At 43.4% G+C, this 25,974-nt stretch overlaps 2 protein-coding genes across 9 annotated transcripts in view; both read left to right on the top strand.

Annotated features, from left to right (window-relative positions):
• Nucleotides 1–235: 235 nt before the first annotated feature.
• SMIM8 (small integral membrane protein 8) lies at nucleotides 236–10,627 on the top strand. Of its 5 annotated transcripts, none has more exons than XM_038761256.1 (5): nucleotides 236–307; nucleotides 2,457–2,631; nucleotides 7,066–7,164; nucleotides 8,310–8,466; nucleotides 9,926–10,627. In XM_038761256.1, exons 1-5 carry the CDS (start codon nucleotides 265–267, stop codon nucleotides 10,082–10,084), a joined length of 633 nt encoding a protein of 210 aa, XP_038617184.1. In that variant the 5' UTR covers nucleotides 236–264; the 3' UTR covers nucleotides 10,085–10,627. The 5 variants fall into 5 exon arrangements, with proteins under 5 accessions (XP_038617184.1, XP_038617185.1, XP_038617186.1 ...); XM_038761257.1 differs by having other exon boundaries at nucleotides 239–307; nucleotides 8,316–8,466; XM_038761258.1 differs by lacking the exons at nucleotides 236–307; nucleotides 2,457–2,631 and adding an exon at nucleotides 5,372–5,395.
• Nucleotides 10,628–14,483: 3,856 nt separating this feature from the next.
• CFAP206 (cilia and flagella associated protein 206) overlaps nucleotides 14,484–25,974 on the top strand; it is a 42,128-nt gene continuing 30,637 nt past the window's right edge. Inside the window, exons 1-5 of one of the 4 annotated variants that reach the window (XM_038761343.1) lie at nucleotides 14,485–15,236; nucleotides 17,550–17,644; nucleotides 18,508–18,615; nucleotides 19,083–19,285; nucleotides 20,774–21,277. In XM_038761343.1, the coding sequence (XP_038617271.1) occupies nucleotides 15,089–15,236; nucleotides 17,550–17,644; nucleotides 18,508–18,615; nucleotides 19,083–19,285; nucleotides 20,774–21,224 (1,005 nt within the window). In that variant the 5' untranslated portion in view covers nucleotides 14,485–15,088 and the 3' untranslated portion in view covers nucleotides 21,225–21,277. Of the gene's footprint in view, nucleotides 15,237–17,549; nucleotides 17,645–18,507; nucleotides 18,616–19,082; nucleotides 19,286–20,773; nucleotides 21,278–22,748; nucleotides 22,834–25,974 lie in introns of those variants that run through there. The other 3 variants (XM_038761339.1, XM_038761337.1, XM_038761341.1) reach the window with 3 other exon arrangements.

Raw genomic sequence — 25,974 nt, forward strand, 5'->3', positions numbered from 1 at the left:
ATTATCCAAAAAAACAGCAATTGTTAAATATTTGCTTAATAATAATTATCCCCATCTTACTTTCCTCTCACTTACTGCCACTTCAGCGAGGTGAGTACTGACTATTGTACCCAGTTTACAGATGAAGAAACTGAGGTATTGTTGTTTTACATAACTTCAAATCTCTTATTGGAAAGAATTAAATCATTTTGTGAGCTGTTTTCTTTCTAGCTTGTTTTGCAGAAAGGCCAAGGGTTATCATTCAGGTACCAGTCAACCAGAGAGATGGAAAAAGAAGTGCCATCAAAATGCATTTCCAAATGGCAAGGTGAGCAGTAGAGCTGGGGATAGGATAAGTTAGTGGTTTAGTATTTAGCATGGTCACCTCAATTGTTCCAGGGGCGGCCAATGTACAAGCGTTCAATTTCGTGAATGAGGAGGAAATCTTAGCACCTATCTGCCTTTTGATTCTTCAAGTGCCAGCCAGGAGCTTCTTTACACATCTCATTTAGATGCAGGGCAAAGGCTTCCAAGAAGTACTTATTTTTGGAGACTCTGTGGATTGCTCCAACTCCTGTGTTGTCACAACAACGACTTATATGTTCAGCAGATGACATCCCATGCCATAAATATTGACCCAAAACATGCATACACCCTACTAAATCCTGATATCAGAAAAATGCTGACAGCCTTCTCCTTGAGGTGGGGTATCCCTAAAGCTAACTACCACAGTGTGTTCTCAGATGGGTACCCAGGAGGATCGTTCAAAGCAGAGGTAAGGGTGGGTTCCATAAGCTCAGGTGTCGTGCCATCACCCGTTAGAAATAACAAAGGTGATTCTGAAAACGTTTCAGTCCAGTGTAATTGGTCACTCTCTCAGATGTTTGTGTCCCTGTTTGGAGTATGTATGCCTTAACCTAGCCAAATACGTTTATAATACTAAACTCCCATCATTATAAATGAGCATTCTGGGCAAATGTCAGGTATACTCGGCCAGTCAGATCTAGAAGGTCCACTGCAAATGCCATTATTATTATTATTATTATTATTATTATTATTATTAATAATAATAATAATAATAATATATTATATATATTATCTATAGATAACCAGTACCGACCCCCTTTTCCAAAAACACGTGTGTTTTTTTATTGTGTGACAATAGCTGAAAACTGGACTGCCAGTAAAAATGGACAAACAGCCACCCTAAGCTTAACAGAGTTCATTCCTGGTGTTTGTATATATAATACAATCCTAGCTGGTTAATTTTGATGAGGTTCCCTGAAATAAAGATGATTAAACTGCAAAACCTGAATCCATATCAGCAAACTTTAAAAATAATACAAAATTATTTTCTTCTTTTCTAAACCAGATTTTGACTTTATTCATTGATCTGTATCAATCAATCAGATATATTAACCGCTTACTGTGGGTGATGTCTGTATCTGGATTTTAATTAGACCATTAATTAGCCTGTTTATTGTCCCTCGGGGGATTTTTAAAAAGTTATTTCCATTTTAATGAGTTCTTATTTTCATTAGTCTTTTAGCTTAATCATTTCATGTTGCTCATTTTTATGAGAAACTGCCTTCTAACTCCAGAGATTTCTTTGGCCTTGTTCTGGCTGGTAAATAGAGTGCTTTTTCGATGCAGAAAAATGCAAGTTAGGGATTTTGTGCCCTCACTGCTTATTTTCTAGAAGATTTTGCTGCATCCCAGCGGTGATTGCAGTAGGGTCCATTTCAGCTAACAAAAACTACCTCAGCTCTGAAATTCTTACTTTATCTGCCCGCAGATTGTCTTCCAGCACCTATTGTGTATAAAGTGTTTTAATGAAGCTTAAAACCAGAGAAAACCAGCTGGGTTTGGGAGTTTCTCTGGTTTCAGAGGTAGGCGAAACTTTATTGATAAGTCAAGGTCAAAGGCAAGAGAAAATCAGTCATTTTACAACATGTATTTCTGTTTTTGTTTTAATGGAATAAAACTCATCCATAAACATATGTACATATAAACACACTAAAAGCTACAGTATCCACCCATATGACTGTAAAGCAGGGATTTAATAGGACAAAGCCCCAAGAATCCCACACCACATGGTAGTGGGATCTGAGCTGATGTTTATGCACCTTCCTTTTTCCTTTCTCCTAATCCTTCACCCCAACTCCACTGTGGATGTCAGGTTTTCATTTGGAGAATGCTGCATATAGTTAGCTTCAAGAAAGGGGTGGTGTGATAAGGGTGAGTTTCAAAGCAGCAGACAGGATTTTCAACTAGTCATAGCATCAAAATATAAAGTATACGTTGAAGATTTCTATTTATTTTCCTCCCTCATCATTTTGTTCCTTGTTCTTCCCGCTCTTGGTGAATTTCCATTTTATTTCTTGGCCTCTCCTTTCCTGTCCCTCTCTCCTCCTCTTCCTCCAGTTCTCTTTCCTCTTTTTTTTTTGCCCAGTCTTTTTCTTCTCTTCTCCCACTAGGCGTTTCACACAGTTCAACCCAGTGTCCAAGCCAAGGAAAGAGAGAAACAGGAAGAGAGAAGGAAGGAGAGAGGGAAAACCATGGACAAAGAGAAGACTTGTATTGGAGAAATATAACGGACAAGGAGACAAACACATGTGGAGACATGGATGAAGCTAACAAACAAAAAAAGAGGTAGGGAGAGATTGTGGAGTGAGAGCGTTGTAATGGAGTTGCTTTTCAGATCAAAGATAATGTGTGCTTTGAAAGAGACTCTCTTGCATATTTTGTCCTAGCTGTTACCATTAAGGTGAGTGTGGCTCATTTAGAAAGATGGACAACTGCAGAAAAGGAGAAACAGAGACTGATGAAAAGAGGCAGAAGGGGCAGTTAAGTGCTTACTATGTGCCAGGCACTGTACTAAGCGCTGGTGTGGATACAAGCAGATAGGGTTGGACCAAGTCCCTGTCCCGCATAGTGCTCACAATCATTCATTTTACAGATGAGGTAACTGAGGCACAGAGAGAAGTGAGTTGCCCAAGGTCACACCACAGTAAAGTGGCAGCGTCATAATTAGAACCCAGATCCTTCCTACTCCCAGGCCCGGGCTCTAGCCACTAGACCACACTCCTCTCACCCCTGAACAGCCCTTGCCCATCCATCGCTCTCTGTTCTGGTCCCAGCTACGCCACTTGCCTGCTGTGTGGCTTTGGTCAAGTCACTTAACTTCTCTGTGCCTCAGCTTCAACTGTGAAATGGGGATTGTGTACCTGTTCTCCCTCCTGCTTAGACTGTGAGTTTCATGTAGGACAAGGACAGCATCTTAATTAACTTGTGTCTACCCTAATGCTCAGAACAGTGCTTGACACATAGCAAATGCTTACCAAATACCATAAAAAAAAACCAGCCCAAAACAGGAGACATCTACTCCTGCCCTGAGAGCCTTATGCTGGTACTGGTGGTTTGATGTGACTGGTTCTTTTTAAAACTAAGTTTTTATTCCTCAGAATGGGCCCGAGGTGGAGCGCCAGACCTCTTGTTAAAAGGAGTGCCCCTCGACCCTCTTTTGAGCAAGTGGACAGTCCCTCTTGCCAGGGTCATGAGTCCAAAACGATTCTCGTTTACTACTTAGGTTGTGTCTTGACAGTGCAATAATAATGATAGCATTTGTTAAGCGCTTACTATGTGCAAAGCACTGTTCTAAGCGCTGGGGAGGATACAAGGTGATCAGATTGTCCCACAGTCTTCATCCCCATTTTACAGATAGCTGAGGCACAGAGAAGTGAAGTGACTTGCCCAAAGTCACCCAACTGACAGTTGGCAGAGGCGGGATTAGAACCCATGACCTCTGGCTCTTTCCATTGAACCACAATGGGCCCTTGCCCTAGGCACTCCCTCTAATCCACCCTCCAGTTTGCAAATCTTGCCCCCCACCCTGCAAGCTCCTCTTCCCAACCCTCTGCAGCCCCTTCCCCTTCGTCCGCCCTCAGTTCCCTCATCTGTAAAACGGGGAATAAGACCGTGAGCCCCACGTGGGACAACCTGATTACCGTGTATCTGCCCCCAGCGCTTAGAACAGCGCTTGGCACATAGTAAGCACTTAACAAATACCATCATTTTTATTAGAGAAGCAGCGTGGCTCAGTGGAAAGAGCATGGGCTTTGGAGTCAGAGGTCAGGGGTTCAAACCCCGGCTCCGCCAACTGTCAGCTGTGTGACTTTGGCCAAGTCACTTAACTTCTCTGGGCCTCAGTTACCTCATCTGTAAAATGGGGATTAAGACTGTGAGCCCCCCGTGGGACAACCTGATCACCTTGTAACCCCCCAGTGCTTAGAACAGTGCTTTGCATATAGTAAGTGCTTAATAAATGCCATTATTATGCCCTGGATCTCCTCCCCATCCCTCCCACCTTACCTCCTTCCCCTCCCCACAAGCATCTGTAAATATGTATATATGTTTATACGTATTTATTACTCTATTCATTTATCTTGTACATATTTATTCTATTTATTTTTTTAATATGTTTTGTCGTCTGTCTCCCGCTTCTAAACTGTGTGCCCGCTGTTGGGGAGGGACCGTCTCCATAGGTCCCCTCCTCCCCCTCCCCATCCCCCTGCCTTACCTCCTTCCCCTCCCCACAGCACCTGCACATATGTATATATATCTGTACGTATTTATTACTCTATTTATTGATTGATTTTACTTGTACATATTTATTCTGTTTATTTTATTTTGTCGCCCGTCTCCCCCTTCTAGGCTGTGAGCCCGCAGTCGGGTAGGGACCGTCTCTATATGTTGCCGACCTGAACTTCCCAAGCGCCTAGTACAGTGCTCCGCACACAGTAAGCGCTCAATAAATACGATTGAATGAATTATTATTATACTGCGAGCTCACCTCCTCCAGGAGGCCTTTCCAGACTGAGCCCCTTCCTTCCTCTCCCCCTCGTCCCCCTCTCCATCTCCCCCATCTTTCCTCCTTCCCTTCCCCACAGCATCTGTACATATGTATATATGTTTGTACATATTTATTACTCTATTTATTTATTTATCTTACTTGTACATATCCATTCTATTTATTTTATTTTGTTAGTCTGGTTTTGTTCTCCATCTCCCCCTTCTAGACTGTGAGCCCGCTGTTGGGTAGGGACTGTCTCTATGTGTTGCCGACTTGTACTTCCCAAGCGCTTAGTCCAGTGCTCTGCACACAGTAAGCGCTCAATAAATACGATTGATTGATTGATTATTACTAGGGGAGGCCTCAGGCCAGGCAGCGCGTCCTGCCTGGGCTGGGCTGCGGCCTCCGGACGGGAGGGGTCGCTGTTGGGGGCGGCGAGGCGGACTCGGTCACTCTCTCCGCGCCGCGGCGCGGGAGGCAGCGGGGGTCCCGCCGCACGTACGCGCTTACGTAAGCACGCACATACGCGCTGACGTAAGCGCGCAGCCGTCAGTGGGGGAAGGGGTAGGTGTTATGGCCTTGTTATGTCCAGGTTTACCTTCCCACCATGTAGCCCTGCTTGTACTACCACGGGGGGGGAGGGGGTTGGACCTTTATTTTTAAAAAAAGTTAATTGATTACTATGTGCCAGGCACTGTAATAATAATAATAATGGCATTTATTAAGCGCTTACTCTGTGCAAAGCACTGCTCTAAGCAATGGGGAGGTTACAAGGCAATCAGGTTGTCCCACGTGGGGCTCACATTCCTCGTCCCCATTTTGCAGATGAGGGAACTGAGGCCCAGAGAAGTGAAGTGACCTGCCCAAAGTCACACAGCTGACAGTTGGCAGAGCTGGGATTTTAACCCATGGTCTCTGACCCCAAAGCCCAGGCTCTTTCCACTGAGCCACGCTGCTTCTCTATAATAATAACAATAATAATGGCATTTGTTAAGTGCTTACTATGTGCAAAGCACTGTTCTAAGCGCTGGGGGGGGGATACAGTGTGATCAAGTTGTCCCACGTGGGGCTCACAGTCTTAATCCCCATTTTTACAGATGAGGGAACTGAAGCTCAGAGAAGTTAAGTGACTTGCCCAAGGTCACACAGCAGACTTGTGGTGGAGCCGGGATTCGAACCCACGACCTCTTGACTCCAAAGCCCGTGTGCTCTTTCCACTGAGTCACGCTGCTTCTCTGTAATACTCCCTAAACTGTAATAAGTGCCGGGGGAGTAAAAATAATGGCATTTGTTAAGCGCTTACTATGTGCCAAGCACTGCTGTAAGCACCGGGGTAGATGCAAGGTAATCAGTTTGGCCCACGTGGGGCTGATAGTCCTCATCCCCGTTTTGCAGATGAGGGAACTGAGGCCCAGAGAAGTGAAGTGACTTGCCCAAGGTCACACAGCAGACAGGTGGCAGAGTCGGGATTAGAACCCACGACCTCCAACCCCCAAGCCCGGGCTTTTGCCACTGAGCCCCGCTGCTTATACTGTGTGAGGGCAGATTAAAATACATTTGAAAGACGTTACAAAGGCATATGTTTTTTGATCCTTCCTCTCCCCCTCGTCCCCCTCTCCATCCCCCTCATCTTACCTCCTTCCCTTCCCCACAGCACCTGTATATACGTATATATGTTTGTACATATTTATTACTCTATTTATTTGTTTTACTTGTACATATCTATTCTATTTCTTTTATTTTGTTAGTATGTTTAGTTTTGTTCTCTGTCTCCCCATTTTAGACTGTGAGCCCACTGTTGGGTAGGGACTGTCTCTAGATGTTGCCAACTTGGACTTCCCAAGCGCTTAGTCCAGTGCTCTGCACACAGTAAGCGCTCAATAAATACGATTGATTGATTGATTGATTGTTCAGGAACAGATTAACCAATTCATGGATTGAGAAGCAGCGTGGCTCAATGGAGAGAGCCCGGGCTTGGGGGTCAGAGGTCGTGGGTTCTAATTCTGACTCCGCAACTTGTCTGCTGTGTGACTTTGGGCAAGTCACTTCACTTCTCTGGCCCTCAGTTCCCTCTTCTGTAGAATGGGGATGAAGACTGTGAGCCCCACGTGGGACAACCTGATCACCTTGTATCCCCACCTTGTATCCCCCCCCCCCCCCAGCGCTTAGGACAGCGCTTTGCACATAGTAAGCACTTAACAAATGCCATCACTATTATTATTTTCATTACTCAGGTTCCTGCGTCCCCCGCCCCTTCTGCTTGGCCTGTTTTGTGGCCATTTTAGTTCGGCTCCACCAGATGTCAGGCCAGGATGTGAAGAGCTACAAAATCGGTAGGTACAGCTTTCACATCTCCAAACACCCACTACTCTAAAGTGTTGAGAATCTGGAGCGTCTCTTCAACATAATCGTGTTTTTGAATAGGCTGCACAGGGATCAGTGTTGTATAGGAGCTCACTTTCACATACATCGTCTAATGTTGGGCTTGTAAACACATTAGCACTTCCGTGTTTTCTTCTTGCTAAGCACTGTGGCAAATACAGCGTGATCAGAGATCAGAAATAGTCCCCGTCCCGACCACAGTAGAAGGTAAGAAAAGCAGATCTTTTATTCCCCACTTTACAAATTAGGAAATTTAGTGTCAGTGTCACAGATATTAATTGTAGTTATCTGGGGTTTGCTGTGACCCTTACCAAGAAGCCTAATATATTTATATATATATGTTGCCAATTTGTACTTCCCAAGCGCTTAGTCCAGTGCTGTGCACACAGTAAGCGCTCAATAAATACGATTGATTGATTTAGTTTTGCCAGAATGTGTATTTTCACTCTGGGTTTTGGCTAGACTGTAGATGAAAGAATGAATCAAGATAAGTGTAAATATTCTCATGCTGAGTGAAGTTTACACAGTCTTAGAGGAGGGAGAACAGGCATTTACAAGGGAGGAAACTGATAATTCTATTTATTTTTGTTTCTATTGATGCCTGTCTACTTGTTTTGTTATCTGCCTCCCCCTTCGAGAGTGTCTGTTGCCGAATTGTACTTTCGATGCGCTTAGTACAGTGCTTTGCACGCAGTAAGCGCTCAATAAATACGATTCAATGAATGAATGAGGGACTCGTGCCCAAGGTCACGAGTAGGCCAGTGGCAGAGGCAGAATTAGAACCCAGGCCCGTGCTCTGTCACTAGGCCACATTGCTTCTTGAAGATTCAACTCATCCTAACAGTGAGCAAAAGCTGTTTGTGTTTCTTAATTTCTTCAAGTTGAGGGCAATAGTGTTAACTTTCAAACGGGTTTGTTGAGAGAAGTAGCAAATAACATGCTCGTTTTAGAATTTTTGAAAATTTGCAAATTGCCATGTGTATCTAGAAAAAAATCATTGAGACAATACCGTGTACCGAATGAGGTAAAATAATTATAAGGGGAGTTAAGCACAGTGTAAGATTGTGAAGAAAACTCTCTTATTTTCTTTTCTAAGTAACAGGTCACTGCTAATCAAGATGTCTTCAGCACCTGAACCCCCATCCTCAAAAAATGAGCCGCCCAAAGAGAAGGACTATCGAATTCCCGGCCTTCGGGGAGCCCGAACAACCACCTTATTTCGAGCTGTGAATCCAGAACTCTTCATTAAACCCGTAAGAAATGCATGCAAAAGCCGCTGCAACTGTGTCTTTAGTCGAAGTTAACTTTTTAGACATTAGAGCCAGGGTTCCCTTTAAACAAAATGATTTGTTATTGATGCTTTTAGGTTTTGAAGCTTTGTGTTTGTAGTTTGTGGCAGAAAATAGAATGGAGATCATTCCTCCTTGAGCGGGCTTTTGTTTTTATAAATGTTTTTTGTTTAAAAATAGAAAATTTCTACTACGAATCTGTACAGTTGAAATCAAGCACTTGCAGTTTCCTTGCAGATGAGGCACCAGAACTGGAGAGTGAGCAAGCTATTCTGTTGGCAGCCTTTTGAGTGCTTTAATAGAGTGCTTTATTACTCTATTTATTTATTTATTTATTTTACTTGTACATATCTATTCTATTTATTTTATTTTGTTAGTATGTTTGGTTTTGTTCTCTGTCTCCCCCCTTTTAGACTGTGAGCCCAATGTTGGGTAGGGACTGTCTCTATATGTTGCCAATTTGTACTTCCCAAGCGCTTAGTACAGTGCTCTGCACATAGTAAGCGCTCAATAAATATGATTGATTGATTGATTTAAGATCATTAGCGGGCCTCTTTGAAACATTGTGCATTAAAATATAATAGTTTAATGGAATCACCAAAAGGCTCCTAACTGCAAACAGCTAGTTACTTTCCAGCAGGATCTGATCCTTTAGAAATGATTTTCTTTCATCCTCTTGAATTTAAATCGTTCATACTGTACAAATGTCAACCCATCATATTTATCGAGTGTCTTACCATGTGCACAGCACTGCACTAAGCACTTGGGAGAGTATAATAGAATTGCTAGCTGTGATCCCTGCTCACAGGGAGCTTGTGTTATTACCGTTGTGGCTCATGGAAACGATTCAAAAGTCTTTTTTCAAACTCCGGATTGTCTGTGACAGTGAGGATGTGGGAAAGAGCAGAGATCATTTGTTACCTCATCTGTAAAATGGGGATTAAGACTGTGAGCCCCACGTGGGACAACCTGATCACTTTGTATCCCCCCAAGCGCTTAGAACAGTGCTTTGCACATAGTAAGCGCTTAACAAATGCCAACATTATTATTATTTTCATTTCTGTCATCAAAATCAGTACCCAACCTTCTCCCAGGAAGTGTTTGAAGAGAGCTGCTAATGTTTCAGAACTCATTTGAGTGTCACCCCTCCTTGGCCCCACCTACTAAGCAAGCAATGCTGAAACTGGCAGAATGTGAATAATCAGCCCCCTACTAACAGAGGATTAACTATAAAAAGGGCTCTATAAATGTTAATTAATGAGGCAGTATTTACAGTAAATATTGTTTTGATAATAATGATTCTTCCCGGTGGGGGCAGGGGAGGATTGGAGCAAGATACACAGCTCATCAGTAATTACTTAGTGTACTTCCACTGATACTACCTGTACATTTGGTTGCTTTTTGTTGTTTGTGTTTTTGACAGAATAAACCCGTTATGGCTTTTGGATTGATAACCCTTACACTCTGCGTGGCTTACATCGGTTACCTCCATGCAACTCAAGAGAACAAAAAAGAACTCTATGAAGCAGTTGACAGTGAGGGAGCCAGATATATGAGGAGAAGAACATCTAAATGGGATTAAAGAGGTAGATTATTTCACAGTGTTATATTTGGTGCCCTGAGTTCCGAAAGCGGAAAGACTGAGTGTGAAATGTCACGTGTATTGCTGTTGAAGTACAGAAAAAGAATAACAGTTGGCAACCGGACTTCTACATTAAATTATATTTTTCAAAACTGAATCTGTGGTCTCCTCTTCACACAGAACAAAAGCTTCACCAACAGTTTCCTTGCACTAAATCCCTTGAGAAAGTACCATACAGGGGCCAGAAATTCTTGGTTCAGTGTCCTGGTTGTCCCCCTTGTCCTGGTTTTGTGGGATTTGGTGAAGAACAATTCTGGATTCACCTTGTTAGCACATGTCATGAAAAGTTACGCACTCTAACCAAAAGTGCTGCAAATTTCCTTTGAACTCCTTCAGAACTCTCAGTGGGTAATGTCTTGGTCCCAATCATTTGTTTATAAGTTTGGGCTAGTGCAATTTTTTGGACTCCCCACTCTGTCCCAGTTCCTCTGGCATATCTGCTTCAAAAGCCGTTTGGGCGTGGAAATCTCCCATAACGTTTTCTCTGTGTTATTATTTTATTTGTTAAGTGTTTCCTATATGTTAAGCACTGGGGTAGATAAAGATAATCTGGTTGGGCGCAGTCCATTCCCCTCATGGGGCTCACAGCTTCAGTCTTCACTTTACAGATGAGGTAACTGGGGCACAGAGAATTTAGGTGACTTGCTCAAGGTCACACAGCGGAGCTGGGATTAGAACCCAGGTCCTCTGACTCTCAGGCCTGTTTGCTTTTCTCCTAGACCACACTGCATCTTCTGCAGTAAAAACCAAACTAAAAGATTTATTGAGATTTGCAGCTAATAGCTTCTCATCCCTGAGGGCTCCTCTTACCCTATGATTGTAAAGTGGCCCCCCTCATTAGTCACCAGGTTTCTGCTTTTGATATATTTGAAGAATCTGTTGTGTTACTTTCCATATCCCGTGCAAGGTCCTCCTCAAGCAACTTTTAGGCCTGCCTTAATTTCCAGTTCGCCCTCATTATGAACTTTCTGTTTCTCTCCCTTGTCGCTTATCCCGCTAGCTAGCCATGCATGCAGGAATGTGTCTGTTGTTATATTGTACTCTCCCAAGCATTTAGTACAGTGCTCTGCATACAGTAAGCACTCAATAAATAGGATCGAATGAAGGAATCTCTAGTTCTGTTGCATCCATTCTCCCCAGAGCCTCCTAAGTGATTAATCAGTAGTCTCCAGGCTTTTACAGTAAGTTACTTATTTTTTCAGTCATGATGCTTATTAATAATAGATGCATTTATTAATAATAATAATGATGATGATGGTAGTATTTCTTAAGCACTTACTTGGTGCCAAGCACTGCTTACTGTATTTCAAGTACTAGGGGCTAGGGTAGGCACAAGATAATAGGGTCGAACGCAGTCCCTCTCCCGCATTAGGCTCTCAATGTGAGAGAGGGAGAACAAGAATTTAACCCCCATTTTGCAGATGAGATAACTGAGACACAAGGAAGTGATTTGTCGTCAGGTCTCACAGCAGGCACGTGGAAGAGCCAGGATGAGAATCCAGTTCTCCTGACACCCAGTCCTGGGCTCTTTCCTCTAGGCCAACACCAGGTCTTGACCACTATTTAGAATGAAATCTATTACATTATCTTCATGAGTTCTCTAGTTATCCTGGATGCAGCTGTCTATGTGCCTAATGATCAAATACTCCACTAGCTCCACCGTGAAGGCTCAATCTGTACAACATGTGATTGTAATTATAGTGGAGCCTTAATTATCCAAGCCAATTAGGACCTAGAATAGGTCAGATAATTGGAAATGCAGCTAACTGAGCATGGTAAAAATTCAGGAAATGCATAGGAAATGCTTGAATTATTAAAACAGTTTAAATTATATTGCTCAGCTGGACTTCAGCTCAAAAATTGCTTCATTGAGGACTGCCTAATTAGAGCTGTCCTGTTGCACAGGTGGAGTTAAACTGGTGCTAGAACTTATGTAGGCATTGATGAGGTGGTGTTACTTCTAGTTAGGTTTAGTGTCTTTAAAGTCTTAATAGTGACCATGTTAGGATTTACATCGGTTTGTCTTTCCCTTGACTGTCATCTATCTAGCTCTTTATCCAGCTCTGAAATAACCAACAAATTTTACTTAATTATCAGCTTTATCATCAGTGGTATTTATTGAATGCTTACTCAAGAAGCAGGGTGGCTCAGTGGAAAGAGCCCAGGCTTGGAAGTCAGAGGTCATGGGTTCAAAGTCACTTAACTTCTCTGTGCCTCAGTTCCCTCATCTGTAAAATGGGGATTAAGACTAAGCCCCACGTGGGACAACCTGATCACTTTATATCCTCCCCAGCGCTTAGAACAGTGCTTTGCACATAGTAAGCGCTTAATAAATGCCATCATTATTATTATTACTCTGCACAGTGCTCTTTAGTGTCTCCTGTATGTAGAACACTATATTGGGTATAGCACACTACTGGGAAACTCCTAGTTCCAGAGCACTGTTTTAATCCCTGCCCTCAAAGAGTGAGTATATTCTGATTTAAGAACCAGTTTTTCAGGAGATGTATTGAGATTGGGGCAAATAAAGTTGAGGGGTTTTCTATATATAAACAGAAGTGATCTCATTTGTATATTCAGTTTGACAACTGCCTTCTAACTCTGGAAAGGTGTTTGCCCCCTTCCCACCCACCCCCAACTGCATCATTTCTACAGTCTCCTTCAAGCTCAGGAAGGTGGGCCAATTTTACCCCAAAATAGTTCAAAATGCACTTTCAAGTTCCAAATCATTATCTCTTACTTGTGAGTTCAGGTTTTGTGTCTCCTTTTTCTGTCACAGGAGAATCTCCTGACTCCTAAAAATTGTTTCCAAAATGCCACAGAATCCACTTTAGTGGCGGTAATTACTTCCGACTCCTTAGCCCGTTAATGTTGGGAGAATTTAATGTAGTCTGTTATTAGGAAAAGGCTTCAAAGCAATAGGTGATGTTTTTGCTGTTTCTCTAAAAATGGTATTTGTTTCCATATGCCAGATACTCTACTAAGCGGGGTAAACGCAGGCTAAACAGGATGAACACAGACCGTGTCCCACATGGCGCTCCCAGTCGTAATCCCTGTTTTACATGGAGATGAGGGAACTGAGGCCCGGAGAAGTGACTTGCTCAAGGTCACACAGTGGAAAAGTGGCAGAGCCAGGATTAGAACCCAGGGTCTTCTGACTCCCAGCCCTGTGCCGCATCCACTAGGTCATGCTCCCAGTCAGCCAGGCCTCTCCCCAAAAGTACTTCTGGGTCCCCATCATCATCAATCGTATTTATTGAGTGCTTACTATGTGCAGAGCACTGTACTAAGCACTTGGGAAGTACAAATCGGCAACATATAGAGACAGTCCCTACCCAACATTGGGCTCACAGTCTATTATTACAGCCTTCCTGGACTCTGGGGCAGCAGTAGGGTGTGAGAAAGTGTGAGGTGATGTCCGTCAGTCAGTGCCCTCAGAATTCCCCGGGGCGGGTTTAGAGCGGGGACTAGTGCACTGTAGCCACATGGCAAAACCTCCTACTATTTCCAGGCTGGCACCAAATATCCATCTGGTCCCATGCAGATTCAGGCCAAAAAAAGATTACTCTTTCAAAAAATGATCATAAAAAGCCGGATCCAAATCAGTGTGGATATGTGAATACGGTACTGGGTCCTGAATTTTACTGAAATGCAGTTCTTTATATAGGAGGGAAGTGTACAGAATTAAAGGCCTGGAAAGCACCACAGACAACACTTACTGCCTGTCGAGGTTAAGAGCTGAATTATATCACTGATCTCTGCTGGACAGGACACTATTCACTTCACTTTTGCTCCTGTTTGGTATTTGCAAACCTTTCACAAAAGGATTCACTTACACTCAGAAGGTGAGTAGTTAGCTCCTTGACTAGGCTAGAGGTCTGGGATTGTGTCTACTAACTCTATTGTGTTGTTTGCTCCCAAGTGCTAAGTATAATGCTCTACACACATTAAGCACCCAGTAAATATCATTAGTTGAATGATAAGCATTTGGTGTCAAGCACTGATGTAGATGGACGATAATCCAAAGGAATACAGTTCCTGTCCAATAATAGGGCTCACAGTGTACAAGGCCGTAGATCTCTAACGCAAACATGGGTGTCCCCCCGAGAAGTCTTGTATAACTTAATTATCTGTAAATGCCGAGTCTAGGTCTATGAGTTTTGTGCCATAACATAAACCGGTAGCTCTGCACCATCAAAATATAAGTAGAAAATTGTTTTCATTTAATGGAAGGAATTGGACTGAGCAAGAAGCTTGACATCACTAATTCATTATGTCATCATAATGCTGATCTGAGTACACCGTGTCACCTATTTTTGGGCAGTGTTTGGCCACAGTCGGCAACCAGTCTTTCAACCGGGAATTGCATTTATTCTGACTTCCCATGAGTATCTTCATGGAATGAATTGACAGATTATCGGCGGTCCTTGCTCTGTGAAAGGAATGGTTCCTTTTGGATGTGGTGGAATTTATGACAAAAGCTTCAGGCACCAATAGCCCTGTGTGGGAGAAATTGGGATGTGCCGTGCATGGCTGGCATCAGGGGAATCATTCATTTAAATAACATTAATGCAAGGAAACAAAAGCCTCCAGGGGATTGTAGGAGACAATATTAGCTGGTGTTAGGTCTGCCATTATTTCAAGATGCTTTTGTGAGCAAAGCATGGCTTCCCTAGCAACAGTTGCTAAGGAAGATAGCAAGTGAGAGTTACAAGTCCCGAAGTCACCAGAAAATCTTTTCATGCCCCACACTGTAGGTTGCAGAATCTATCTATCGGTGCCTCTAGCTCCTTGACAGCCACCTATAAATAGTGGCCTTTACAGTTCTCCCAGCAATCAAAAAAAATTCTGTTTTGCATAGAAAAACACAACCCCAATTACTCTTTCTGCCTTTGGGATGATGTGTTAAGTATCTCAAGTGTAGACATAAACTTGAATGTAACCATGATCAGGAATCCCAATCTCACTGAATTTGTATGCTGTGCAGTATGTGACAAAATTGTACCTTCGCCTCCTTCTGCGGATTCATTCCATCTCATCCATGAATACAAGCCGTTTAAAACACGCTTTTACACTCACCAGGATATACTAGGTAAGATATGCTTCTTTTCTTTGTTTAAACCTTTAGAGACTATCTCGAGACAGCATGTCTGTCAAGTTGGCGAATCAAGGATGTGTATTCTTGCACTCTTGTGTTTAAGGAAGCCCTCTGAATATTTTTCCTAAATACCAGAACTCCCGCATCTAGGAATACCTGGTGCAGTTCTGGTGGCTGAATTGTAGGAAGGACATAGTAGTAGAGAAGTAGAGAAGATCTAAAGTTTGATCATGGGGACAGACTAGAGAAGCTTATTTATAAGGATAGCCTGGAAAGTTAAGGACTCTTTGTCTTCAGTCTGGCAAGACAGCTGTTGGAAAGGAGCATGATTAATATCTACAAAATCATGAAATATGTGGGTAGATTGCTATCGATCGATTGATCAATTGGGCATTGGGATGGGAATCCCTAGCCATCAGGTCAGATGTCAAGAAGGGCAGCCGTCCCATTGTTTCTCCAAAGATCCTTTTGCCTCAGTTGGTGTGTGTGGACTATTGTTTTAACCCGGTAAAAGCATTGTGTATGTTTTTGGGCCTCTGAACCCACAGCCGATATTGCACGCCTGTGTGGTAACATCGAAATGAATTGTATTTGATGTACCTTTGTGCAAGTGTACATCCACTCAGACGTGCACCCACTCTCACACATTCTTCAAATGTAGTTACAGCCCTTTTCTCTGCCTCCCTAACCTACCCATCAGAGCAAGGCCAGACTAGCTCTTTGCCTTGGGTTAGATAGATGTCTTACGTACGTCTTTTTTTTCCTCCCTATCTCTTTCCTTTCCTCTCTTATTTGTTTTATGGTATTTGTAAAGTGCTTACAATGTGTCAAACACTATTCTAAGCGCTAAGGTATATACAAGTTAATTAAATCAGATACACCCCTCTCGGGGTCACACCTGGACAGTTTCCAGTACTCTACCAGTCTCGACTACGGGAGGGAGAGTAAAGCAGAGGCCTATCCATTGCATTCCTAGCTCGGGCAGTGGCTAGCGAGTGGAAGGCAATCGGCTACAAGTCAAAACTCACCTGTGCTAGGCAGCAGCGGCACGGGACAGGGCCGCCGAGGGCGGAAACTCAAGTTTACTGCGTGGAAGGGCGCAATGGTAAACCACTTCCCTATTTTTACTAAGAGAAGTCTATGGATCCACTACCAGAACGATTGCAGATTCTATACTGAGAGCCCACTGTTGGGTAGGGACTGTCTCTATATGTTGCCAACTTGTACTTCCCAAGCGCTTAGTACAGTGCTCTGCACACAGTAAGCGCTCAATAAATACGATTGATGATGATGATGATGCAGATGGAGGTGGGGCATCCTGGGAGAGATGTGTCCATGGCGTCGCTATGGGTCGGAGATGACAGCATGAGAAAAGACAAGGTCAGACACAGTCCCTGTCCCGCATGGGGCTCTGTCTAAATAGGAGGGAAAATAGGTATCTCCCATTTCTTAGCTGAGGAAACTGAGCCCAGAGAAATTAAGGGACTTACCCAAGGTCATACAGTAAGCACTTGGCAGGCCCATGCTTTACCCATTAGGCCACACTGCTTCTCTTTTGCTTTTATAACAATAATAATAATGGCATTTATTAAGCGCTTACTATGTGCAAAGCACTGTTCTAAGCGCTGCAGAGGTTACAAGGTGATCAGGTTGTCCCTCGGGGGGCTCACAGTCTTAATCCCCATTTTACAGATGAGGTAACTGAGGCACAGAGAAGTTAAGCGACGTGCCCAGAGTCACACAGCTGACAATTGGCGGAGCTAGGATTTGAACCCATGACCTCTGACTCCAAAGCCTGTGCTTTTTCCACTGAGCCACACTGCTTTTCACAAAGCATTTTATTGAAATGAGCCCTCTCTGCTCCCTCATCCCCTCTCTGGAGCTCTACTCCCTCCCTCTCTCCCCTCTGGACTCCTAATATTGATCGGGTTTTTGTCACTGTATTTTAAGAAGTTTTTGAAAAAATTGGAAGGAGCCCAGAGGAGAGCAACAGAAAGGATTAATGGGCTGGAAAACGGGTCATCGGTGAGAGGTCATGGAGTTGTTTGATCTGGAGAAGGGAGAGCTGAGGGGTGAATTCAGAATGGCCCAATAGTAATCTGGGGACTAATAAGAAGGACTAATAGAGGACTAAGTGTGGCCTAGTGGAAAGAGCACAGGCTTGGCAGTCAGAGGACCTGGGTTCTAACCCCAGTTCTGCTACTTGTCTACAGGGACAGAAAGAATGCAAGAAACTGGGTTATGTTGAAAGGAGAAGGCTGGAAAATATTTTCAACTGCTCAAGATCACTTTCTTTTAAATACACAGAGATTGGGTTAAGTCTTCAACACAGAGAAGAAGAGAATAATCGACTGGAAATCAAGAAATGTGTTGAAGAAGCACAAGCTGCAGTGTGGGCTCAGGTAACTTAGATTTCATACTCTCTGTCGTCTTAACCGGTTGACTAGTATTCTCCATGGCTAGCAGCAGTGTAGCTTTCATACAGTTTCACAGAGGAGCAAAACTTTGGGCTGTGATTATTAGGATATTTAGCCTCCTTGAGCAGGCAGAGGGGTTTCTGTGGGGTGAAAAGGACGGGGGGAGACCTTTTGTCCAAGCTAGAGGGACCAGCCTCTAATTATTTGCCTCTTCCTGGGGGTTTCTGTCCCTTACTCATCAGATAGAGGTAAGATGGGGGGCTGGCTGGGGCACTCAGCCTCTTGCCCAGTTCAGGACCTCATCACGTCATGGTGCGTTCCTGGCGTAACTTGTGTTTAAGGCAGGGAATGTGTCTGCCTATCGCTATATTGTACTCTCCCAAACACTTAGTACAGTGCTCTGCACAGAGTAAGTGCTCAATAAATATGAATGAACGTCACGAGCATTCTGATTAGAAATATTATTCAACTTCAGTACCACTAGGCAGGCAGGTTCCGCGGCTAAACCTGCCGTTCAATGTGGCTAAGCAGCCCCACTTGGAAGTACCCCTGGTGATGATTGGAGTGGCCTCTGATGTAATTCCTAGGTTCAGCATTTGACTTACATATTCGTGCCAGTCGGAATGTGGTTATTCTGTTGAATCTGTGTACCTAGATTAGTTTGGTCCAGTTCATTGGGCTAAAACTGAGTTGTAGTAGTTCTGTTTTTTTTTTTAAATCACCACAATACCAAATGCTTGGACTAGGATTCTCCACCGATTTCCAGTTGCCACAATAAAATCCAGACCTTTTTGTCCTTAATCCGAGTACTCCACGGAGCCCCAGCTAAGTAGCGTTTTTCTTTCAAGGCCGACATTGTAAAAGAATCAGCAGTGGAGCAAGCCATCAATAATGCAAGCATCAAGCACCTTCATGAGCTAGAAATCTTAGAAAAGGAGCATGAAAATGCGATACAGGTTTGGAATCACGCTTAACTTTTTCCATTTCTCGCCATCTTATTTTGCTGTAAAAATGTCTGGGTGTATGAGTGAAGCAATGTGATCCATGGCATTAGGATTCCAGAGGGGTTTTCCATTTGAGCTTTCCCGTAAGGCTTTCCCCATATTCTAACCGAGGATCAGTTCTTAGTCCTTTGTCAAGACGCCTTGGGCACCTTGTCATCCTGAGACATAGGGTCTCTCCTAGACTGTGAGCCCGTTGTTGGGTAGGGACCGTCTCTATATGTTGCCAACTTGTACTTCCCAAGCGCTTAGTACAGTGCTCTGCACACAGTAAGCGCTCGATAAATACGATTGAATGAATGAATGAATGAATTTTCCTTTGGTGATCTGCTGAAGGAGTTGTATCCTGAATTGTATTGTAAAATTGAGCCACTCTTTAAATCTCAATCCCCATTTTCAATTTTGTTTCGATGCTGCTTAAGGAAGCAGTGAGGCAAGCCAAGGAAGAAACGCTTCATTACATGGAAGACAAGATGAAGCGGGAATCCGAAGCCGCTGAGCAGCGCATGGTCCACAGAATCCAGAGAATCTTGATGGAGTGTGCGGTGGAGAAGTTCCAGGCTGTAGAAGAAGCTAGACGGGAGGAACGGGAGTTGGCATTTGAAGCCCTGTGTCTCCAAAAAAGGTATTCGGCATAATGCAGCGACGAAATAATGTATTCTCAGTACATGTGTTTTGTGGGGAAAGGAGGGAGAAGAGATTAGGTGATAATTCAAGAAATTGCCCCCCCAGATTCTGAATTTATTCACTGTGGAATACTCTTCTAGGACTGTCTCTGGTCTGGGCAGAATTCTGTACCAAATATGAAAAACACAGCTTTGGCTGGTAGAGTCCAGAGTTGGAGTAGGGAGACAGGATAGTTCAAAAGGGCTTTAAAGAAGTTGGCACTGCCTGGACAGTTATTTTGGATTTCCTGTGTGGACTTCTTTATTTGGTAACCATAAGGACTTTTCTTTCCTCTCAAAGACTTTTGTGCCAGTACACTAAGTGACCAGAATCTTCATAATTCTAATTTTAACATAGCAGGGATTTTTCCGTGTGGGCAGTAATGGTTTGGGATTAACTGTTGGGCTTCAGAACTTTCCCCAGGGCATCCTAATATCAGTATATCTGCCTACTCAGTGTACTTCGATCTCATCTATCACGCTGCCAATTCGTTGTCCCTAGCCTGCCTTTGTCCTGGAACTCCCTCCCCTTGTCAGGCCCAACTCCCCCCCTTGTCTACTATGTAACCTTGGGCAAGTCATTGAACTTCTCAGTGCCTCAGTAACCTCACCTGAAAAGTGGGGATTAAGACTGAACCCTGTGTGGATATGGACCTGCTTAGCTTGTTTCTACCCTAGCTCTCAAGTACACCGCTTGGCATATAGTAAGCACATAGTAAATGGTATTATTAGCATCATTGGTATTATTATTTTCTCTTGACAAGGGGTAGGTGGGTGGGTTCATAGCAAGTGCAATATTTTTTTCAGTGCTGAGTGTAATTGACAGGGAGGTTAAGAGGAAAGTGGGACAGACTCCCACTGGACTGGCAATATTGGCCTCCTCAGCTTCGTTGTAGCCATCCTTGCTTTTGGGTTCTGGCGGCCACTTGGGCCACCGTCTCATCTACAGTCTCACTACTCCTTGCAGGACTCCACCAGCCTAAATAGGGGTGGGAAGGGGAGAGAGAAAAGAGTGCGTCATCCCGGGTGGGAGACCAGAGAGCCGTAGAAGGGGGGTCCCGGAGCAGCTACTTAGGAGCGCAGTGCCTTGGCTGGCACAGATACCATGTGCCAAGCAACATGGCACGAGGAGCTATTCTAGAGTATATATGCCAATTTAGAGGATTTATGCCATGGTGGCTTGACCCCCCTCCCCCCAACTCTAAGGAAAGAGGCCAAGTACTTGCTCTCAGAGGCCTCTGATCTGCACCAAAAGTGAGGAAATTTTGATATGCAGCAGATAATCAATTGATTAATAGCACTTGAGTACCTACTTTGTGCAGAGCAGCACCGTACTAACTGCTCGGGATAGCATAATAGCAATAGAAGACATGAGCCCTACCCTCATGGAGCCTACCGTCCTGGGAAGGATAATCAAGTATTGCGACACTATGTCCTTTTTTATATAGAAAAAACAAGCTTCAACTCAAGGAAGCTGGTTTGATTGCTTCCCAGAAGCATCAGAAAAGATTGGAGCAACTAAGCAAAGAAAAACTCCATGAAATGAGCATTGCTTTTGGCATCACTCAAAGAAAGAAGCAAGAGGAAACGCAGGAAATGATGAAAGAGGTGGAGACCACACATAAGGCGCGACTTAATGATGTGACAACTAAACTCACAGATACCCAGAATGAACTGCAGGGCTTAGTGGAGCAACTGGGAAAAATGACGACTCTGAAAGACTTCCTGGAAGCAGAATTAATGGAAACAAGAGAAGCATTTCAAAAGTACATTAATTTCACATATCCTGCCCTAGCCCCGGGGCAAGCAGATTTTATTCTGCCAAAAAGGAAAAAAAAGGGGTTGTTAAAAGCTGATCAAGGAAGCCACCTTGAGAAGATAAAGATTTCACTTCCCTGACACTGCATCAGTGTTTTGCGGTTTAACTTACTAAATGATACAATATGGCCTCGGCACCACAGTGGGGGACTCATTTGTTATTGCTACAGGAAAACAAGTAAAGAAGGGAACTTGGATTTGTTCAGAAATCAACCTCAGAAAGGATTCAGAGAACCAGAGTTTAGAAGGGACTGAAGCCAGGCTGGATACACAGATATTCCTGGTTGTTGAGCTTGGGTGATCAGGGGAAATGTGACCTCCCTATTTTTCCAAAATTGACTCCTGGACTTCAGTGTCGTTCAGTGTCAGTGTAGGGTTTCTGTTTGTAGGGGGCTAGATAGGGTACCCCTACATGTAAAACTCAAGGGTACCTCTATGTGGAATGATTTTACAACCTTCCCGGTCCCCAACATTTATTCATCCAACACAATAGAAGCGTGCAGGGAGTAGATATAGCACCCTCTACCCAAAAACCATGCTGGAAGACCTGGATTCCTCTAGTCCTTGGAAGATGTTGGTGACGTTCGTAGACTCACATTTGGGTTCAGGCTCTGGCTGCACTTAACAACCGTCATCTTGACCATGGATGACCAATTGAGGTCACTCTCAGAGCACTACCTGGCTAGACCAAATGGTCACCTCTGTCTATATAGATGGAAATTCCGACTGGCTCTTCTAAAACCCAATCCCCCAATAATCATCAATTGTAACACACCCCAAGTTACCCTCAAATTATTAACAAACGAATCCCAGAAACCAAGTTCCTCCTATTTCCCTACTTTCAGAATCCTCACCCAGGCTGTATTTATATTCCATATTTGGAAGAGAAGCAGCCATCATCCCATGGAAGGGGCCCAGAACTAGGAGTCAGGAGACCCGAGTTCTAATGCTGGCTTGGCTGCTTGCCTCCTAGGTGATCTTGGGCAAGTCCCTTAACTTCTCTATTCATCAATCAGTCAATGTTATTTATTGGAGCGCTTACTTTGTTAAGAGAAAGCGTTGTCTCATCTGTAAAACGGGGATCGAATACCTGTTCTTCCCCTCCCCTGGACTGTGAGCCCTACATCAGGCAGGGACTGGGGCAAAACTGATAATCTTGTATCTCCCCTAGCTTCGGAACAGTGCTTGGTATGTATTAAGCGCTTAACAAATACGACCGTTATGATGATGATGTTCTCAATCGCTCCATTCCAAAGGATATTAAAGGAATGTGAGGAGTTTGTAACCCAAGGGGGTTTCTCCTTCAGTGACTTACACTGTGCACTTCACAGAGTGTTACCCTAGACCCTTCTCCCTGGGAAATCCTCAATCCCGTCCTAATCCGTCAAACCATCTTGGCAGTGAAGGTGGAAAGTAACCTTATGAGCACATCACAAGTCTGCCTTTGTTCCTGGGCCCTGAATGGAGGACCTTATCTAGCTAGGAGATTAACCTTGGAGCACCACCCGGGGGAAGCAGCCACAGCAGCATGTGAGGATTACCTCCCCCTGCTACTCTGTCACCTGCCACAGCATGAATTGCTCACCAGGAGAATGGATCCCAGGCATGGAATCATGGACCAACCATATTGTCTTTGCCCCTCAATCCAGTCCATTGAGAAGCTGCTGAAATGAAGACCCCAAGACACTAGGTAAGCCTTACAAGGAAGCCCCTCCAAAATGGGAATTCACACTTCTTTTATTCTCACCTCTTTCCATAGTTTACTACTACTACTAATAATAATGATAATAATAATGGTATTTGTTAAGCATGTACTATGTACCAAGCACTGTTCTAAGCACTAGGGTAGATACTGGGTAATCAGGTTGGACACAGACCCTGTCCCACATGGGGCTTATAGTCTTAATCACCATTTGCAGATGAGGTCACTGAGGCATAGAAAAATTAAGTGACTTACTCAAGGTCACACCTCAGACAAGTGGCAGGGCCAGATTTAGAACCCATGTCTTCTCATGTCCCAGGCTCATTCTCCATCCAGTTGTGGTGGCCTGCTGCCATGAGCAATTGGCCCAAGTTCAAGGTGCCTCGTGAATTTTAACTATGACATAGACCCATGTTGCAGAACCATGACGTGAAAGATTTGGGTGAGCCCCAAATCTAAGATAATGACAGGGACCCGCTCACGGTCCCGGTCATCAAAAACCGGGAGATTTAGAATATTCTGAGAACTTTTCTCCTGCTACGTGGACAGGTTAGCAAAAAAAAAAAAAGAAAGGAATTTTCCCAGCAAATTTAGGATGGCAAGTCACCCTCAACACGGGGCATGTTGTAATCTTGGGATTTAAAAAACAAAAAAAATCCCCGAAGAAGCATACATACTTAGAAAGGATAGGGCAGAGAGGGAGGCAGGCGGAGGAGCTGGGGCCTGTGGGCAGAAGTTACAGTCAATCGATCAGTTGTATTTATTGAGCACTTTGTGCAGAGCACTGGATTAAACGCTTGGGAGAGTACAGTATAAAAGAGTTGGTAAACACATTCCTTACAGTTTATCAACCCTTGGCTCTCCAGATGGGGTAGAGAGAAGTGATACCGTTGGAACTGCAGCTCTCACTGAGGCCTTAGGGGTCAAGGCTTCACAACAGCTGCTTCTCCCCATCCTTTGCCACAACAGTGAGAATCTGTTGCGGGGGGGAAGGTTGCAGACAGAGCAGGTGGAAGCCGCACTCCGAAAAGACTTTGCATTGTATCTTTTTTTATTATTTATAAAACACCTGTGCTAGCATGATGTCAAACCCAATGAGAACGAAAGAACCATTCTCTGCGCTCAAGGAATTTGTGCTGGGTATTTGATAAAGCGATTTGTAACTAAAATTGTCGCTGCCTAAGCTCTGCCCTCTCCTTTTATCACTCCTTTCTGCTTGGTTTTCTTCCTCCTGTTCTCTCCTTTATGATCTTTATTTCCTAACATTTCAGCTGTTTAGAGTTGTACAAAGCTTAAAATTCTCTATGCAGCACTTTGTATATTTTTATTGCCCAATAAATAGTAACAAAAAAGTAATTGGGCAAGACCAGGTGTGATTTGCACTAAGAAACTATACTTTCTCAGGATAAATCCTCATCTTTTCAGAAAAAAAAAAAAAAAAACCAGGTCTCTGAGGCTACATTTTTCTCTCTTTCTTTTTCTTTTTTTTTTCTAATGGTATTTGTTGAACATTTATTCTGTGCCAGGCACTGTACTAAGTGCTGGGGTTATTATTATTATTATTATTATTATTATTAAGTGCCATTGAGTCATTTCCGATTCATAGCGACTCTATGGGTATACCTTCTCCAGAACATCCCGTCCTCTGCCATAATCCACAACTTTTCTAATGGTTCTTCCGTAATTGTTATGGTTTCTATCCATCCTGCTGCTTATCTGCCTCTTCCACGTTTTCCCTGGGCTTTTCCTAGTATTAGTGTCTTCTCCAGAGAATTAGTCCTCTTGATTATGTGTCCAAAGTATGCTAATCTAAATCGAGTTATTTGGCCTTCCAAAGACCACTTTGGTTTAATTTGCTCTACAATCCACTTATTTGTTTTTGTATTAAAGCAAGTGCTGGGGTAGGTACAAGCTAATCAGGTTGGATATAGTCCACATCCCACCTGGGGCTTATGGTATTAATCCCCAATTTACAGATGAGGTTACTGAGGTGCACGGACAAGTTAAGTGACTTGCTCAAGGTCAGAGAGCAGACAAATGGTGGATCTGGGATAAAAAGTCAGGACATTTGTCAAAGACAAATGTAGAACTTGGTTCCCATTCCATCCTGTGGCAGCTTGGTCAGTTGTGGTGCTTTCACAGCCCTCTACATACCTACACACCTGCACACATATATAATATATACATATATGTGTGTACATATATGCATATAATGCATGATATATGTAGTGTATGTGTAAAATCATCTATAATATATGCCGCATATATAACATATCTATATATTAATGCCCTATTTAAGTACTCTTAAACTTTTACCCTTTTCCTTCTTCCTATCTGTACTTTATTTTAGTGTCTGTCTCTCCCCCTCCCTCCCAACACTAGACTGTAAGCCCCTCAGGGGTAGAGATTGTGCCATACTATCCCGGTCACTGGTATAGTGCTCGGCACATAGTAGATGCTTCGGGAATACATAGAAAGAGCATAACTAATATGTGATCACTGTCTTAAAGAAATAGGTCTTTAAGTGTAGACGACATAAATCAACATCCTTTAGTAGGAAACAGTAACTCTTATAAGGCTATGAGGAAATCATTCAGTGAATAATGTAGGTAGCAGTGGGGACACATGAAAACAGGGAAGGCAAAACTACATTTTAAAGACCCACTGAAGCACAATCCTTAGCAATGTGCTATATTAGTGAACTTCTCGGAGATGACCATGTTAAAATAGCTGGTTGAGCAGCAATCAAGAGAAAGGTTATTATCTTAGAGAATAGGTTTGTAAAGCCCTCATTCCCCCAGCAGCTATTTACCTGGATGTGTATATAATGCCTGTCTCTAGACTGTATGCTCATTATTGGCAGGGAATATGTCTGCTAATTCTTGCGTAGAGTACTCTTCCAAGTGCTCTGCACATTGTAAGTGCTCAATAAATACCATTGATTATCTCCCCCTCTAGGCCATAAGTGCTTAGAACAGTGCTTTGCCCATAGTAAGTGCTTAATAGATGCCATTATTATTATAAGCTCCTTGTGGGCAGGGTATGGGTCAACCAACTCTGTTGTACTGTATTCTTCCAAGTGTTTAGTGTAGTGTTCTGCACACAGTGAACAGTCAGTAAATACCATTG

This window comes from Tachyglossus aculeatus, chromosome 19 (assembly GCF_015852505.1).
Source record: "Tachyglossus aculeatus isolate mTacAcu1 chromosome 19, mTacAcu1.pri, whole genome shotgun sequence".
In the NCBI taxonomy this organism is placed as follows: Eukaryota; Metazoa; Chordata; class Mammalia; order Monotremata; family Tachyglossidae; genus Tachyglossus; species Tachyglossus aculeatus.